Source organism: Bombyx mandarina, chromosome 05 (assembly GCF_030267445.1).
Source record: "Bombyx mandarina strain Sakado chromosome 05, ASM3026744v2".
NCBI classification, from domain to species: domain Eukaryota; kingdom Metazoa; phylum Arthropoda; class Insecta; order Lepidoptera; family Bombycidae; genus Bombyx; species Bombyx mandarina.
In genome coordinates this window covers 6,738,959-6,759,525 of record NC_143212.1, presented here as the reverse complement: position 1 = coordinate 6,759,525, position 20,567 = coordinate 6,738,959, and the positions used below count along the sequence as shown (strand labels likewise).

Here is a 20,567-nt window from a genome sequence, read left to right as displayed (position 1 = left end):
GAAACTGCATATCTCTTAAAATAATGTAATTGTATTTCAATAACTTATTCATATTTTAATCTGCACGATTCTTACTTAATAACATTTTAAAATATCTTATGACACGATACGATCCGAGGCACAATATTAATGTACTTCAGGTGTACTCATGATTTGTTTAATTTATGGTGATTATGATGGTGATACTAAATCTGAATGAACGACAAAGTAAACCAATTTAAAAATAACTTTGAAACATAAAAAAATATTTTATTAAAATTTACTGTAATTGCAATTTTGTTTATAGATACATCTACATATTTTAATACTTCTGTTTTAAAAACTGCTATCCAGAAGTGCATATTGAGTATAGGTAGATATTTGGATAATTAAAAATGGAACGTTTATAAATCCTAAACTCTTCCATGAAATAAATTTAGCACTAACTTTGGATATTTCGAAAAGAGCAGTGTCGCAATTTTAAGTGCTATCTATCACATCGCGCTTAAATGTCTCGAGGCCCACATGTCACTCGGCGCTTACAAGGTCATTCACCATTATTTCAGCTCTTTAAAATTATTATGTCGATAAAGAATATGTAATATTCTTTGATCTATGATCAAGGAATTTTTTATTTTTTATTTTTTTATTGCTCTTGTAGGCAGACGAGCATACGGCCCACCTGATGGTGAGTGGTTACCGTCGCCCATGGACTTCAGCAATGCCAGGGGCAGAGCCAAGCCGCTGCATACCGCGTAATACTCTCGACAAGCCTCGTTTGAAGAATTTTTGAAACTTTACAAATTTAAATAATGTTTAGTTGCCTGACGTGCGAAGTGAATTGCAAGTAGGTAGTTATGAAATTCAGAAGCTACTACGTCTGAAATGTCGATAGCATTTATCCAAAAGTACACACATGTTTCATTTAATAAAAATCTCCCTGACTTAGCTGCTTAAGCTGCTCAACGTAAAAATATCGTACACTGTCATACAGTTTTAAAACTTACAATTAATTAATGAATTAAATAATTGACTTTTATTGTATTAATATCTATTTTAAAATTTGAATTTTACATACAAATAATGCAAAACTTATGTAACTATTTTCATAAGATATAAAAATGATTTTAAGGGGGTCTTTAAATGGGGATGTAGCTTAATTCATAGATATACATCTAATTAACACGAAAACAACGTTTTTAGTAGGTACCTATTTACTCATACCTCAAGGGTGATGGAAGACAATAAGAAGTTCTTGTCTTCGGTCAAATCGCAGCAGTAGATAAAATGGCCTCAGTTATTCTCTTAATTGTACTTTCATCTATAAGCAACAAAAATATGACCAATAGCTGTTAAAGTTTGGTGACGTTTATTGTGCTGACAATTTGTTTAAAAATACCTGAATGATATCGATATCGATACCTACTTCTTTATGGCCAGATTTTATATCTTTAGGTATGCTTTGCAGCCAAAGGTACGGAACGCACACTTTTGCGCAATCCATCATTTTGTCTGTTCTGTTCCCACGACTGTGTTATTTATTTTACTTTGGGATTTGGCATCTGATCAGGCCCAGAGAAATTTGGGACGATGTCGAGTTTAGAGTTTATTACGGTGTGCTGAAATTAACAAATAAATATTATTAGGAATACTCCAAAGACGTCTGAGGAATAGAATATTATGTAAAAATCAGCACAGAAGCGGTCATGGTGTACTTTAAAAAAATGATTATGACGTTTCAAAGTATTAAGTATAGTGCCCCCGTTTAACTTTTCAAAACAGTTTTTTGGAAAATTCTAAATTCTTTTTCAGATATGCTGTGTATCTTGTGGGATATAGTATACTCCTACTAGGTATTTAAAATAAAAAAAATAGTACTATTCATTTTAACCGAGTCGTCTAACTCGTTTACGGAATATATTCCATCACGTACATATGTACATAGATGCGTGTTTTTGTAGCTTTAACGCTGTATACTTATGGCCCTGTTCCAAATATCCACCCTGTGTGCCTTTTTTAATAAACGAACATATAATATGGCATGTCGTTGTAGAATTATCACTCTTAGCACCGGAGCTGGGTTGACCAACAAAATGGTGTAGCTAATTTAAATGATGCTAAAAAAACTTTTAATAAAAGATCTGTTTGGACACTCCAGTTTGAACAAAACGGTCATTCCATTAAATATAATTTTATATATAAAGTTGGCATAAAGAGATTTCTGAATTCAAATTTTCAACCGAAATCATCGAAAACACGATATGCAGCCACGACAAAGATGTGACGGAAACATTAATTAAAGTACATACAAATGTTTATGTTACATTACAATTAGGGCACAATGCGCAATTGTAGACAATATACGAGATCCTAAAGCTACCTTTGTTCACTGATATTTATTATAAAAATATTTAGCCGGGCGCTACAAAAGGTGGACAGGTTCACGAGACACATTTTTACAAATTCGGCTTAACTATAAATTGAATTTTGCAACAGGTCATGTTTGGTTCGCGTATTGTTTCTCTCGGGCGTTTTATATAATGACCTTCGCGTATTGTGGTTACTATGACAAACGCAAACAGTCGTACGCCAATATGTCATACAAGTTGTTAATGTGTTTGGTGGACCCACAACGAGCCCGTCACTTGAGGACGTCAGTTAATGTGCAGTTTGTGATATCGCTAGTTGCCGCCGTACTCGCGCAGCTCCCTGTTGCCGAGGGGCAGCGTGGGCCGGTAATTGTGGAGCAGTTCCATCGCCTCGACGCCGCATGACGCTTCACCGCATTTCAACTTCCGCATCAAAGAGAGCTGTAATCAATTGGTCGTGTAACCTTGAGCGTGCTTCGTTTGAAATTACCTAAAATATTTACGACGTACAAAAACTACTATAAACTATTCGATTGACAGCAAAAATAATGTATTTGACAGTATATAAACAACATTTTTTTTTTTCTACGCCATTTATGTTATGCATGTTTATTATGCAAAAAATAAAAGAGCTCACACGATTGCTTGGTCGAAGAGCTCTACGCTGTTCTACGCTGCTTAGACAGCCGGTTATAATATTAATATTCAATATTTTATCACTTTTGACTGGATGCTTAAAATGAAATGTGGGCTGATAACGAGAAATTGAACTGGATGCCCAAAAAATATATAATAATTCCAACATACGAAACCGGTTTCCGTTTGTGTGTCAAAAAATATTTATCCGCTTTAATTTTCCTAGTTATGTTATCTTTAATTCAGTGATATTGATTTTGATATTAAATATCTCTGCGTAAGCTATAAAAGTTTTTTGAAAAAGCCCGACTCACCTGTTCAGCGGAAACTTGTACGGGTTCTTTGAAGAGGAGCCAAGTCACCGACTCCGTGCACGGTGGTGTTGTCAACGACCCTGGATAAGTCCAGTAAGCTGTCTTGGTTGGTAGCAGCTTGGCAGGGTCGAGGGGCTCACAAAATGTAACTTTATCGCCTTTGTGTTGCACGAAGGGCAGTAACTGTACAACTTTATCGAGCTCTCGGTGTTTCGAACCAACCTGGAATTACCGAAATCGTTTTTGAATAAGGAAGTTTATTTTAAAAGGTAAAGCCATTTCTCGGTAATCTGAACTAGTTTGTTAGAAATATATTATTTACTTTATTATATATCTAGACGGATGGATGAACGATATCACAATTTAAATGTCGTCAATCATCTTTGACATGAGGTCTATGTCTCAATTTTTTAGTATAACAGCTGTTTTACCCTTTATACCGAAACGCATCGCACGCATGCGACTATATTAAGCAGAAGGTAGTTGGTACCATGCTGGCACAAAATATATACACTATCCACTAGTAATATGATTTTAGATTTGAAACTATATTTATATAGGTATTAAGACCCCATGAAGTTTTATTGTTTACAAATAAGAAAATCCACTGATAATTTAAATTAGGTTGGAAATGAAATTAGATATGACGGACGGTCATTGTTATATTTAAAGTCATGTGACGATACTGTACTTGTATATTGTGGGTAATTCTCAGTAAAGTATACATAAAAGGATTGGCTTGCAGCCGTTGCAAGGTTTCGGTGACGTGTCGTGTAAAACTATTATAAAATCTAAAAATATACCGCCCATGTTGTTTATTATTACAATAAAATAGCACATAGCACAATAGCACATGGCTTTAAAAAAAAATTATCTATAGAAGAATTGGGTTATAATTCCCAGAATACTTGAATGTGGACAGTGTGGTAATTGGTCGTTGAGCAATCTATATATTATTTTTGTCCGCGATGACATGTATTTCGGTTTGAATGGCGTAACAGCCATTATACAATACGATTGAGATGCTGACCTCATGTCACGAGGTGGGTTTCAGCATCCATGTTATGATATCTAAGGGCTCTGGGGGCAACTTAACACCTGGTGGACCATGAACTCATTCACCCGTCTACTTAAAAATTTAATTCTTTCGAAATAAATGACATTCTACGGAGTAAAAGTTGAGTTAATAGTAATTTGTAATGATAGAAATCAGCGTACAAACAGCTGAAACTTTAAATTGTACCAGTACAAAGATATTTATGAATACAGTTAGTCATAGTACGATTATAAACTTCTTATAACTTTAATGTACGATTTCACAACGTGGTCGTTGAAAACGAGCAGAGAAAGTTAGCGACGGAAATGTGTACAGAAGAAGCGAAATTAATAAATCTTAAATATTTTAAGGCTGATATAACGATTACTTCAAGTTGATTCTCTTAATTCAAGTCATGTGAAAGGTATGAACACAGCGCGATTACCGAAATGTGTACATTAGGTTTTGTAAATATATTTATAGGCTAGTGCGGCGGTATCACGTGGAATAGAAATTACAACTATGTATTAGCAAAAGATGCAAAACATTAACGAAATAATCAAATAATTACTTAAGAATTAACGAATTACAATAGTAGGTTAAAAACAAATTGCACAATGACAATGGTAATAACGGTAAGTAAATATATCTGCAGTTCCGGCGAGAGCCTAAAGAATTATCGGTTACTTATTGTTACAATCATCGTTTATATGAACTAACTAATAAAGTTAAAATATTTTTTTAAATTTAAAATAATACTAATTTAATAATAGTAATAATAATTTAAATTAAATTTAATTTAAAATAATACTTTAACTTTAGTTAGTATTTATACTAACATCGAAAACGGAGAACATAAAAGTGTTTCTCTGATAATATTTTACGGAATGCAAAAGGATGAAACTTCAGGTGCATCCAGAAAAATATTCGACAAAGAGATTTTTAAATGAAGTTACCACTCTGTATATGTAGATATATGTGTGTAAAAATATACGTGCACATAGCAGCTGTGCGAACGAGGACTATGCGAAGTAAAATAAAACTTGAAATTACCATTAATAGGACTCCTAAAACGGCTAGTCCATCTGGTTTTCCTGCCGCCTCCCCGAAGCTGTGGTACTTGCTTGTGTTCCAGTGAACCAGGTGGAGTTCTCCGGAGAACGAGCGACCGTCCACTGTATGTTCTGAGCCCTCCCCGTTGAGCGCTCCCCAGTGGCAATGCCATTGTTGTAATTTGTAAACATCGTTGTTGAGAGGTCCACCTTTTAATTCTGTAATTGAGTAAACTTATTTGTTAAAAAGTCTAAATTTCTATGAAATGAATTATGAGAGAAATAAAGATATAGCTAATTACTTGTTTTCACTTATAAGATTACTAGGTGTATCCGTCCGCTTCGCTGAGCATTTAAAATTAACATTATTATTTCTCACCCCCACAAAGATTCTCATCATTAACGCCCCCGCAACTGGTCTCCAACACTCATATAAATATTAGCCTGTCCATTAAGTACATGTATTTTCTACATGGATACCAAGTTTTGAGTCAATCGGATGCACGGTTCAGTAGTTATAACGGAACATCCGTAAAAACCTCTGTAGATTTATATATTAGTATAGATAATCCTGCTTGAGCGTAAAACATTTAGGAACCCTGATTATTTTATTAGAATAATAAAATATTGTAAGATCTATTTCATTATTATTAGAAGCGTCGTTGAAAAAAACCTTCATTACAAATTAGAAAGGAAGTTTCAATACCCAATTCAGTAATGAATTCACTATGAAATCTATGAGTGAGATTTTAAAGTTAAAATTGATCCTTTAAATCATAATACTGATATCATGTTAAGTATTGTTCTAAAAAGTAACTACAGATTATTACATTATTTTATATGTTTAATCTATATAGAAGTATTTTATTTCCAAAGGTTTTCAATAAATTATTGGACTATAGTAACTTCTTTATATTAATAGTTTCGCGTTTACATGCGGCATCGCTATCAGGAATAGTAAGTCCTTTTTATGATGAAAGTTATTCTGTTTTTTCTGTACTCCTGACAATGTGTATGCAAAATTTCATAATGATCAATCCAGCAGATAAGACGCGAAAGCGTAACATACAAATTCACTTTCACATTTATGGTATTAAAATAAGTATGGATAACGAATGTGTCATTGCAAAATATTTACTTGATGTCGAAACTCTCTAACAAAATCGATTAATGTAAATTATCAATAAACTTGAGTAGGATATGATGTGTGATTAGGGATCCGTTTACACCGGAATGATACGATCTGCAATGACTCACGCCAAGGGGAGTCGCGGTAGCACCGATGGAAATGCAAATTGACGGTGCAGTTACAAGGGATTTGTGGCTTCCGCTCAATTTAGTTTGTTATTGATCACAACTGTTTCCACACTCGTCTCATTTTTACTGTGCTGCTAAACTGTAGACGTACATTTTATATTCGAAGATTTTTAGATTCATATTGAATTTGACCGTTTATTACCTGAATCATAGCCGTTTTCGTCGACGCGCCAACAGTAGCCAGGATTGACGATGGAACGAGGATGATTGACAGAGTACCGCCATTTCAATGGCGGCAGGGAAGCTCCACTTTTGACGCGAGAAGTCACAATATCCACGGGACTTTGTCGAGTGCCACGTGCTTGAGGAAACTTCTCTATCCATGTCGACGGACCTGTTGAATGGAGATGAATAGATTTAAAAGTGTTGTGGCGCTAAATAAAAATAGATTATTATCTGTTTGACGAATGGTACACTACGACGCTATTTAAATATTGAATAGTAGCCGGAACCGCTCAGAAGATCGAAGATGCCGTGACTTAATATATAAAGACTTCAATGTACTTTTACCGAATGATGCCAGGGTTGAAATCCAGTTGGTAGGTACTCATATCTGTTAGTAAAAATGTTCCTAACAGCTGTTCCCTCAAATTTATCAAGCTTCATTTGAGATTCTATGCTAATTTTCAGTCATTGTATAGATGAACATCTTACTAAACATAGACAAAAGTTAATATATATAGATCTATTGATTAGCGTTATTGAAATGAAAATAGACAATAATAAGCGAGAGATATGTTCAGAAATAAATATGTGCCTTTTTTTTTGAAATGGCAAGATAAAGAATACTGACAGAAGTAAACAAAGGTTACGACATAAATGTTTTTTTTTGTGAATGGCTACGGCTTTGTCTCATCATGCTCGTCAGCCCTCTGATGAGTATCTAATGTCATCATCTTCTGTTATTTTTAACTCCACGATAAGCGTGTGTTTTCATAACGCTTAAAAATCTAAGCTGTAGGCTCCGCCTATTTGAAGATGTCACTGATTTGAAGCAAGCAACATATTGTGCACATGTTTGCTTTATTCGTTGGAACGTGTTGACGTGGTTAATTTCAACTTCAAATTTGTATACTATCGTTGAGTTTGTATTGTAACATTCACCTTCTTTTTGAAAGCTATTTGATCATCTTTCAAAAATTGGGAATTTATTACCTACATTAATTTTATCGTCAAATACACATTTCAGTTGATTAATAAAATACGAGATGAACAAAGCAGTTTTGTATTCGCTAAAAATAAATGAAAAATATTAGAACTCATTATTATACCATCAGGAAACTATTATTTACCATCTGAAAGCGATTCATTTTATTGATGTCTATAAAAATAAGATCGCGCAATTCTAGCAATTGATCTGCGACACCGGATGCGTATCGTCAACATCGAGCGCCAAAAATAATATTATCGGTTCCATATTATTGTGGCACGATTGTAATTCGATTCGCCATCACTAGCAATTCATTCAATTGACGAGTTCACTTATAGTTTACTACATAACACATGCTTAACAATATTTTTTGTAGCAGAAATGTCTAATTACCGTCAACTCATTGTTTAATTTATTTAGCTGTCTGTTTATAAAACGCTTTTTAAAAAAAATGTATAACTGAAATAAACTTCAAGTATTTTCAAGCAATTATCAAAATAAATACCAAAGTATATGGATAAATTGAGGCCATCAGCGCAAAAGAGGCCTAACCCACAATTTTTTTATAGTCAAACTTATATGACGTATATTGGAATTTATTTAAAATATAATACATTTTGAAGCAAAACCGGCCTATCCCTAGTAGTCTCACCCATAGATAGCAGATAGCTTTTTAAACATTATTTCTGCGCGTATTGTTTTTTTTTTTTGCTTCAAATTCATGAAAATTCCAACCTAATTGCCTCCATACTAACTATGGTAAGCTTAGGCCACTTTTGCGCTGACGGCCTCAATTATCTGTGACTACGACTCGCGTATTATTGTTTTTTGTAGAGACCTCGAAATCCTATATGTACTGTAAAACAAGGAACTATCAATATTTCGGTCGAATGGATGTCACATTGTTAATGATAATCCACGTTCTTGGTTGCTATTGTCGGCTACGGTTTGAGTGGCCGATGACGACCTCGGCCTTGCTTATCGCCACAGATTTACGTCGTGGCGCCGTCGTCCGGATAAAACAAACCGTCTCACTCTGTCGCCTTCGCGTTACTACGGTTCATCTCAATAAAAACTGAATTATTTAAGACATTAACAGAAAACAATAAGGTAAAACAGTAACTAAGGGTAATGGTACTAAACATACTGCCAGCACAGTAGAATTTCACTTCAGTTTGGTTTCTACTCGAAAGTTTGCCTGTGGCCGTCACTGGACATTTCAGCACTGAAGAGAACTAACGTAAAATAAACTAGGATGTTAACGCTAATTACATACACTGTATGGAATTAGTAGGAATGATATATGCTCTCAGCGTGGCGGCCTGACAAGAACAATAACGGACTAGACTAAGGTATCTTTAGGCTCTTATCTTCAAAGACTATTACAAAACAAATGGTGCGGGTGAAGGTGAAGGTGAAAATTTAGGATAAGATTAGAGGGTAGATGAATGATACGAAAGGACCCAGAAGGTGTTGAGGTATATTTCATACCTTTGTCTCTAAATTTCTAGCATTAGTGCTCAGTGTGCTTAGTTGGAGTATTTTAGCGTTTGCCTACGTTTGCCGTTAGAGGCTACATACATGCAAATTTGAGTTAACTTTTACGTTATCGAGAACGTTAAAAAACTCGCACAAAGCACACTGGTGGTTTGTCCCTAATTGCTGCACAAGAATGTATCACAATTTATCTATTGTTCCGGTTTCATGGCGCCCACGTAAGGATAACCATTAATAGAATATAATTGAGATTTCGCCATATGCTCCAAGACAGATGACGGCATTTACGTTGTGAGGTTCCCATGAGTTCCGGTAGGCATTTCCACCGCTGTCATCCTCCATCCCATCCGTACCAATAGCATTCCATAGTTTTCATAATAATTAGATAAATAAGATAAATAAGAAAATTGGAATGTAATACTATAATTATAGTTAATAATGAAGGATAATTTGAAAATTATATTTTTGGTGTTAAAGCACACTGTCATTTCCTGTCGTTTCACAAGGTATCTCACACAATGCCTTCGATCAAAATTTTTGCAGTTATTTGATTATGTGATTTTTTGTATTTCCTGATTGTTGTTAATTATTATCAAGTATTGTTCGACAATTTCACACTGACCTTTGTTTCCGCAGTGGACCGACAGAAACAAGGTCGTTTTGGTAAAACTCAATCGAAACACAAATCAAAACGATTCACTTACTACGTAAATTTAAATTTTTCTATAGTTTTTATCAATCACCTCGCTGGTCTAGCCATCAGTCACGAGGTCCGGGTTTATTTGTAAACACAAACTTTTTTTATTTAATTGCATTGGCATTTTCAATATTCGTAGCACGGGAGAAAATATTTAAAATAAAATATTTAAATAACAAAACGATTATTATTCTATCATGATCGTGTTGTAGAAAATCGCTCAAAGTTCATGTTCAGGTAGGTTATCAACAATGCAGACTTTATTATCTTGTAATAATCTAAAATAGTTTTTCTTCTTAGCTATTAAGGTAATTTGGAACTGATAGATTTATTAAACAATGACCAACACACATAACCGTTTCAGAATAGTAATATAATATCGAGTGACTCTACGAATTACATGGTTATTATGTGTTAAATTAAATCGATTAACCTTCATCGCGAAGCAATCGTTTTTTCTGATTTGAAGGGTAGGTAACTTCTTAGTTCAATATAATTGAGAAGTTGATCTCAGTTCTCAAGGTCAGCGACGGTCTTCACTCAGTTTCCGTATGCTATTTCTCATTGCCACTAAATATTTGGTTTACTGTGCTACTCTACCCATTTACGTGAAAAGTATCGAGCGGGACTTTTATGCTTAGTTAAAATGAAAACAAAACAGCATTTGTATTAGTAGAGGTACGTATTCAATTATTTTTATCACGCATAGCTATGATACATCAAGTAATAAAATAGTAATAGGACAATGATGAGTACAACTGAATTGAATAACGCCCCCGCACATGTATTGTCAACTTAATTCAGTCGTGTCATGCTATTGCAGACCTAACATTATTCTCATATCAACAAATTACATTATTACTAGTTTACTACTTCAAACGACATCTTTCAAGTGTTCATATCGTACTCTTAATTTTTTTAGTAATAGAGCAAGGTAAAATTATAATCTGGTTCAGTCGACACAGGATACGAGAAAGCGACCTGGGCTTCCTTAGCCTACCAGTAATAGGTATTTCAACATCCGCCCGTAGTAGTATACGCACACTAATTTCTTTCTTAATTTTAGCCCTAAATATAAAGGATATTAAATATAGACTCAATACAGTAATGGCGGCTAAAGTCAAATCATTTAATGGGACTACACATTATTATGTTTTCACCGCCATCTTGCTTATTTTTGGCACGAAATCAACAAAGTCCCAACGTTTGAAAAGGTCGGTAGCCATCAAAGATATATTAATTGTATTGGTTGGGTCGACGAGCTCACGGTACGCCCAGTGTTAAGTGGTTATTGGATTCTACCGGTCCTGCCTGATCAAGTGAATGTTGCCCCTCACCGTCTAATGCAACAACTTATATTACGCTCGTTAAAAGTATGAAACTTTCACTAATGTCAGTATCAATGTAAATTGTGTAAAACATATTTTTTGTGATTTATAACATTTTTATTGTGTATAAAAAAGAAACAAAAACGATTTAGATAAAATGGATGTTTACAAAGCTATTTTTTTACTATATTAATTAGGCTACAGATCTTTTACATTTTTAATTGTTAAGTACTACTATATTATGTGTACCGCATGTAAATAGGGGGTTTAGTTATTAAGTAGATTTCAATCTTTCCTAATTAATAAATATCAATTTTTAATTTTACATCTTTAGAATAAATTAGATGTTAAATAACATTAAATGATTCCTTGAAATGCAATTTAAATATATCGTATAGTGAAAGTATAAATTATTCTGAGTTAAGTTGATTAATATTTCGTCCCATTTCAATCGTGAATCTAAAATTAAATGATGAATCTCAAAAACTACTCAAATTACTATATTGCTCCAAAATTTGGTATTTTTTTAATCAAAAAACCCGAATGAATAACTCTATTTTATTTTTATGAAACATTAAAGATGAAATTTTTATACAACATTGTGTAACCGTACACCTTCCAATTGCCATTTGTATCTGTAGTACCTACACGTAGTCACCAAATAAAATGGCGGTGTCATACGCACCAAAAGACTTTGGACAAAAGTTTTGGCTACGGACCTCTAAAAAAGGTTAAGACATATCATTACCGCGTGCAGCAAGCGTGTGCTGTTGATTGTTAAGAGAAGGCAATTGGCCTGCCTTATTCGACATACACTAACAATTGACATATATGAAATTTCATATTATTATGGAAATACAGAAAAACTAACTTTAAACTAACTTAAAAACTAACTAACTAACTTTTCACTGGTGGTAGGACCTCTTGTGAGTCCGCGCGGGTAGGTACCACCACCCCGCCTATTTCCGCCGTGAAGCAGTAATGCGTTTCGGTTCGAAGGGTGGGGTAGCCGTTGTAACTATACTGAGACCTTAGAACTTATATCTCGAGGTGGGTGGCGCATTTACGTTGTAGATGTCTATGGGCTCCAGTAACCACTTAACACCAGGTGGGCTGTGAGCTCGTCCATCCACCTAAGCAATAAAAATAAATAAAAAATAAACTAATAAAATATGGAATTTCTGATTTTTGTAAATCTAAATTTTAGTGTAGATGTTTATAATAACAAAGTCGGTTGAAATACTATGGCACATTGCAATAGATATTATGTTACTGGAGATATAACCCAAGGAGGGTTAAAGCCCGGCAGGCCGCCGGTCGTAATACTCATGCCAAATACATATGCAGCATTGTAGAAGGTATATATATATATATATATATACATACATGCTGTACCGAACCCACGTAACATGACATAAGGGTAAGAAGAAGAAAAAGTGTTTATTGTCTCCATTGTTGTATATTGGCTGCACTACACAACTACATGATTATTTACGTGTTCAAGTATGTATACAATAAATTATTATAATAAAAAATCATTATAGGCACCTAAAAAGGTGTCAAATGTTAAATCACGCATATAGTTCAGAAGCGTGAGAAATGCATTAGTTGATCGGTAAAGACGTAAGCAATTCAAATTTAAATTTAAATAAGATCGTTCATCGAACGAACAAAAGCTGAAGTCTAGCAAAAAATATCCGTCAATCGTATTCAAGGCTGCTGACAACATTTAAAAGTTTAATTATTGAGTAAATGGAGAACCGTGTCCGTACAATAGTTGTTTTTGAAAATTAACATGACTCAATTTATGAACTGTCATTTTGATGAACGGTCAATATTCATGGACAAATGTAACATTTATGACCGCAGTTAGCTTATTTGTTCACATTTTAGAAACAATAAACTTAATAATAAGTTATGTTCTCGACAAACTTTTGCTCGTCTGAGTTGGCTATATTGTAATGCTGAAATATTCTTCGGCTTTTGTGTTTTCTTTGTAAAATCCTTAATTATTATTCACTTAGTTTTATTGTCACGGAATGTCGAACAAACACAAAAGATATTAGATTGTACTGCAACTAGTGGTAACTACAAATGTAATTAAAATTTGCTCTTAGAATTTACAAATGAGATTTATTTTGCAATGGTAACTAAGAGTTCCTGTGGTAAGAGCAGAACAACAATGTATGAAACTATTCGGCAGCTTACATAGCAGTATGTTATCAAATAGTAGATATATGTATGCGACCCCGACCTCATGCAGATACTGTTACTACTTTCTTATCGTTCCATATATCTTTCCTTTTATCTTGCATATTGTTTATGCCAAAGTTACTGGAGTGCTGTACTATCGTCTTTCCTGTTCTTGCAGCGAGATGATTCCACTCGGGGCGAAAAATTATATTTTTCAAACTCCATCAAGCGTATTTCAATATTTACCAACATACAGAAGATCTCATTACTCAGGTGAGTTATTTGGAAGCAACAGAATAAAGTCAACGCGTCATAATTAGGTCATCAAACATTATCTGTGATGTTAATTTGCAGAGATTAATGGATATAAACGATGTATAGGTGTGAGAATTATGAATGGCTTCACGAAAATGCCTACCTAGTGTTTTTTTTTCTTTTCGTGGAGGTTTATTCAAGTAATTTAAATATCCAGCAGATAATTTGTAAGTTTGCAGATTTGTAAGAATCGTCGTTTGTGTTCGATGCGTTCGCGCGTTGTTGAACAATTTATTTTTGACACCACAAGAAAGATTCTTCAATCAGTACCTATATTAACAAGGCGTGACCGTTTTCATTAGTATCTTACTCAAAAATATTTATTTTTAATGGTACTGCTGCGTTCAAAATAACTTACCTGTAGAATTAAACAGAAGTGATTTTAAGTGGAAAAGGTAGTTGTACAAATTTTTGTTTAACTACGGAGATTTCCGCTTCTCAAACATAGAACGATATCACAATGTAAGTATTATGTTGTTCCCCGTGCAGACCTATTCGAGTGTGGTTTAGTTACTGTTGTCGATTTTATTTACATAGTGCCTATACAATGTCGCGACGTGGCCTGTAACTCTAGTCTAAATTCTATTCGCTCTCATCTTCAATAAATAATGTCAGAATGTACATAAGACAGAGAAAAGTCTTAACGGCCGTCTGGTGTAGTGGTAAGTGACATGGTCACTACACAAGGGCGTCGCGGGTTCGAATCCCGCCAAGGGAAGATATTTGTATGATAAATATAAATGTCTTTTCCAGGGTTATGGATGTATATTAAATATATGTATGTGTATAATAAAAATCTTACATTTATTTCCGTTATCTGGTACTTGTAACACAAGTTCTTTACGAACTTATCACGGGACCAGTTAACGTGGCGTGATTGTTAGTAAATAAAAAAAATAAAAAAAAAGTATTTTTTAAAACAATTATGTAGCACAAATCTTAGATTTAATTTAGTGTTAGAATTCATATATATACGGATGATTAAAAAAAATCTAAGGTTTTGATGTCATATGCCTTCGTCATCAGAATTAAACAAATCGAAAAAAATTGAGGTAAGCTGTAAAAACTATAAGCTTTTGACGCCACTGGTTTAAAATTATTTTTGAATATATAATATGAAATTGTACTTTGTATTCTATTGTAATGCATTTTGCATATTTCATAACCGTCTAATTGCTATTTTTTACACACCATTTCATATTTATTGTATTTAATATAATATTATTTTAATCTATAGATGTTACAAAATTGTCGGATATTGTCGATTAAAATCTGAAAACTAACTTTAAAATAAACGAGCGAACTAACCCATAGACACGGCCCACTGAGTTTCTGGCCGGATCTTTTCAGTGGGTTGCGATTCCAATCCTGTGGTAGATTCTGCGAAGCACTGTTCTTTCTAGGGGGTAGTGTTAGCAAATACTCTGAAGTTGAGCCCGTGAGGTCATCCACCCCTCCGGGCGAAGCTGGAATAGCCTCTTAATCTACCAGCGAAAAGGTAAGGAAAAAAAACGCCGACATAAACTTATTACTTGAAATGGCGTCTCCTTTTGGCCGTCACCATAATTTTATTTGTACGTGATGCCTTCTACCAGCATGATGTAGGTTATGGTTGCAAAAAATCTCCAAAGTTCTACATTTAGTTCTGTTAAAGAAGCGCCTACACATTAGTTAGCAGGGCGGTAGTCAGTTCGTTCATTTCAAAGAGCATTCAAACTATACTTGCACGGATTTCATGCCGTGTCAGACCAGACCGACAGGAGGAGATTCTGATATTTTTTTACTTGTGCTACATAAGGAACTTGTTTAACTTGAACATGTCACCTTCATTGTACCAAGACCTTAAAAGCTATAGAGGCAAATGCATAACTATATAACTTTCTTTAACATTTGTTGACTATAAGTACGAGTATGTTTCGAATTATATAGTGCTTTTTGTAAATATTTACAATGAAAGCGTTATGTAACTTTTATTTTTAAAATACACGATTTAAAAGATTTATTACGCACCTTCATATTATTATTACGTGTTTAAACAAAACAGATTACCACGCACGCATTATAAATTACTTCTGAAATCATTGACCCAAATGCGTTGTGCGTCCTTATGTTATTTTCGTGCATCCTTACAAAGGAAAGAGAATTTTGTGTAAGCAGTTCAACATTTAACATCTGTAGTCTTATAGATTTTTATTTTATTTCTATAAGCCCTTTAAAAGGCCTTTTTTCATATTTTTATTATCATTAGGCCCACATGGTATTCTTTGCACTTAAATAACGGCTGTCCTACACTTAAAAACATAATGAGTGATAACAAAAGCAATCGGGCCTGTGATACAAACCCGTACACGACACGCATGCGGACGGATAATGGAAACAGTTCACACTTTGTGAACACAGTGATCGAGTATTGGTATAATTCCGATAATGCCCACGTAAGAATTAAATCTGCGCTTAGGTTTCGATTTTTCGTCTTGATTTTTTTATTTCTTTTAAACGTAAACGGAACATACAGAACGCAATGGAAGATATTTAATAAAACTTGTAAAGATTTGTTTCCAGTTGCGGCTCTGTGTTCAGTAAGTAGGCGGAACACACAAAAACTGTTCAGTGAAGAAGTTTCATTTGTAAACCGGCTTGCCGAACGTGCTAAAGTAGGCCAACGATCGCAGCACGCGATAGGCTACCACTCGCAACTATTCTTAGTATACATTCGCAAAAAAAATACATTAGTGATCTCTGTACAGAAGTCACAACAATTTTGTCTCTGGTGACATTCGTTATTGAGCTGTCTTAGTACAGACTACTTTCATGGCCTGCACCACAGTTAAGCTAAAAGTCATAGGGGCTCTTGTTTTGTGGTTGATTTTTCGAATACCAGGTAAAATTAATCGAAATTACGAAACACAACATCAATAAATCAATGTCATGTTTAAAATTAAAATAAAAAACTATATTGTCCTGTTAATTATTAATTTACTTTATGGATACCTTTTATGTCATATTTAATAAATAAACTCTTAATAACAGAAATAATACAAATCATACCGTGTAATATTGATTAGAACATCTAAGTTAATGTTGAGTAGTGATTAGTGATCATTTGATATTTCTTGTGCTCTAATCTCGGTGGCTATGGCCTTAATTTCAGTGTTTCAGTATTGTGAAACTCTCGACACTGCATTAATGACAGCATGATCTTACAAAAACCATATTTCCTGGTATTGGCTAGTATAGTTAATGATATTTTATCGTTTCTGTCACGCAGGTGCTACGGAGCTAGTGTCGGTTACAAAGATAGGTCACGTTAAATTTTATTTAAATCTAATTAAAAAAATGTGTATTTTTTTATTTATGTTTTGCTTTGGTCGCGTTAGGCATCGATTGAGTTGAAACTGTGTGCAGGTATTGGTACTGCCGGAAAGATATTCTAATAAAATACATACACAATACAGCCAAAGTCGTCGTGGCCAAAAGGATAAGGTGAAGTCGTTGTGACCTAAAGGATAAGACGTCTGGTGCATTCGTATCTAGCGATGCACCGGTGTTCGATTCCCGTAGGCGGGTACCAATTTTTCTAATGAAATACGTATTTAACAAATGTTGACGATTGACTTCCACAGTGAAGGAATAGCATCGTGTAATAAAAATCAAACCCGCAAAATTATAATTTGCGTAATCACTGGTGGTAGGAGAGGTTGGGAGTCCGCACGGGTAGGTACCACCACCCTGCCTATTTCTGCCGTGAAGCACAAATGCGTTTCGGTTTAAAGGGTGGGGCAGCCGTCGTAACTATACCGATACCTTAGAACTTATATCTCATTTACGTTGTAGATGACTATGGGCTCCGGTAACCACTTAATACCAGGTGGGCTGTAAACTCGTCCAACTATCTAAGCAATAAAAATAAAATAGAAACAGTGTACACTGATAAATTTTAAATTAGACTGACTTTGAATGAGAGGCCCTCAAATGAGAATAACATTTTAGGAACATAAATCGCTAAACCTCATTTTTACAGATCGTTTTCCTCAATTCAAACTAAGCAACTTCAAAGATTCTCACAATCGAGACAGTTAAGTCAACTTTAAATTTAAATTGTCCATTGTGTTTTAAAATAAATTAATTGAATACAATCGCGAACTGGGTTGCAATAATGTAGTGGTTATTCATTAAACGATTGAAACCAACAACTTAGGAATGATCTTGGCTGGATCGCTTAAAGATTATAGTACTGTGAAGTGCTCCGAAGATGAATTTATAAAATCACGTTATTGTCCTATTCTACGTATGGTGACCGCGTGGACCGCGTGGAAGGTTACCCATGCGATGGACCGACCAGATCAAGTCGGTAATTGGCGGCTGTTTGCATGAGTGTACCAGGCTCACCACAAACCGGGAGGAGTGGCGATTGCTCGTGATAACATCCACCCAGCAATAGTACTGAATGACGACCACGACCGCTTTGACAAGAGTGATACGAAGAGATACATTTTCTTTTATTAACTCCTATAATAATTATTTTTTAAATATCCATGTTTTATAACATAATAGTCAATTTTTTTTGTTTACGTATCAAAAGTACATGTAACTGATGATTTTAAACGGTACAATCTTATTATTAAAGTATATCTGTTTAAAACAATAAATAGCCATGATAATGAAATGAAATACCTACATAAAATACGCCAGTTGTTCATAATACAGAGTCCATATTATGTACACACAATGGAGTACTGTATGTGTAATTCAATGAATTTAGATGGATTGTGAAAGCCAGATTACCTTTATTTATTCAGATATTCATACTTAGTTCACTTATGTAAACGCGTCCATTTAGTAAATTGTTGTTTATCGGTAAACATTGTTTATCTAGCTCACTAAATTCGCTCATGTAAAAAAATGTGGAGATTAAATTTTAGTACTAATTAACTATTTACAATGCTACGTGCGTTTAAAAAATGTATATTTATTAAGTAGTTTTCTGTTTTTTTCTTCTCTTATGTACTTGCATGCAACAGTTTATAAAGTAATAAATTATCTATGTTTAAAGTCATTTGTTATAAAAATAAGAAAATAAAATTAAAATTATAAAAAAAAAGTTCTTACTTGGTGTTTAAATTTTACGTTTCACGTAAAACTGTCACTGAATAAATAAATAAAAAACGTATGCCGCCGTAATATATTATTTACATGTATAATCACGTGCCTCGATGTAAACAAACCGGTCCTATGCGCACGGTGTCAGTGTAACGGAAACTGGTTAACTCACCGTTTTCACAGGTATATCCCCATTCGTTGTCTGCCATTATCACTTTACTGATGTCACTGACGACGACTCGAGTATAGGTGTCTTTTGAGGTGAATGTGAGACGCGTGTCGACTGAATGCACGGGTGAGCGTGTCCGAACCGTGACTGCGTGCGAGTGTGAGGCGCCTCCGGTTTATGAAGGGGCGGCGAGAGCGACGCTGAGCGGAGGCGGGCGCGGGTGCTGGCGCTGAGGAGGCCGCGGGGAGGCACTGCCGCACGCTAGCGCTCCACCGCTGCACTGCGCTCGCGACCACCGCGCGTCACACGCCCGCGTACCACTGCGCCCCACCGGCTTTCTACACGCATACAACTCATAATTACTATTTATTTACTCATTAAATACGTTATCACATGCCAATGAATATCAAACTCGACGACTTATTAAAACATCTAACACCGTCGTATCATTTCAATGTCACAATAGAGACACTCTGTATACTTTAGCTGTTTCCACAAAAAAAATGTAATTAATTAGTTTCATGCTACAAAATGGTTTTTGTTTATTATGAAATAAAAAATGTATCCTTGAGTACTAAAAATTATAGCGTATATAATATTATAACATAATAATGAGTTAAAAAATCATCGTTAATTGTTTCTACACTGTCGCTAAATCTACTTACTGATTTTCTAGACGAAAGCAACGCATAATTTTTAATTAGGATTTTAAATGAAAAGCACAGTTTATAGTAAAAACTACATCTTCCTTTCAGTATGAAATACATTGTGATTTTTACGAGGCTAACGTGAAGTATTATAGAAAACTTAAAACTTCTTTTGCAACGAACATACAAAAGAATTCAACGCATATGTGTTTCGTGAACCTAAAATTTCTTAGTAATTTATCATAAATCTGTCGGTATTATACAAGTTTATTCTACTAAATTCATTTTCATTTATTGAAGAAACACATTAGGAATATTTTCGTAAATATTTTTATAGTTATTTTTTTATCTGCTGTTTATTTGACCACTACGAAGAAATTACGTAAGTGCAATATTTTCGGAAAAAAATATATATTTATATAACAGAGATTACGGTAAATAATCGCAATCTGTAATTATGTATTATATTAAATTATATATTATATACATATATTTAATAATGTTTAATTGCATTATTATACAATTACAGATTATTTTATAATAATTATTAATTTCGACGTTTCCAATACTTTAAAATTTTTCATTTCACAGACGATTAAATACATCCAAATGAAAACTAACTCGATATTCATGCCGTTTTCATTTTTAGGGGAAGTTAATCATAATCTTTTATCATTTGAGACAGAGAAACTGGTGTGAGACCGCGGTCACCTCCCGTTTTCCTCTCTAACTCCCAAATTCTTAACCAACGTGTTTCTATGACGAATA

General features: G+C 34.2%; 1 protein-coding gene across 1 annotated transcript; it reads right to left on the bottom strand.

Moving 5' to 3' along the window:
- Positions 1–13: 13 nt before the first annotated feature.
- Positions 14–19,484, bottom strand: LOC114246608 (carbonic anhydrase 1). The gene is made up of 5 exons (XM_089727626.1): positions 19,156–19,484; positions 6,846–7,037; positions 5,388–5,605; positions 3,299–3,520; positions 14–2,789 (listed from the first exon to the last, which is right to left on the bottom strand). Exons 1-5 carry the CDS (start codon positions 19,190–19,192, stop codon positions 2,661–2,663), a joined length of 798 nt encoding a protein of 265 aa, XP_089583752.1. The 5' UTR covers positions 19,193–19,484; the 3' UTR covers positions 14–2,660.
- Between the last annotated feature and the right edge of the window lie 1,083 nt (positions 19,485–20,567).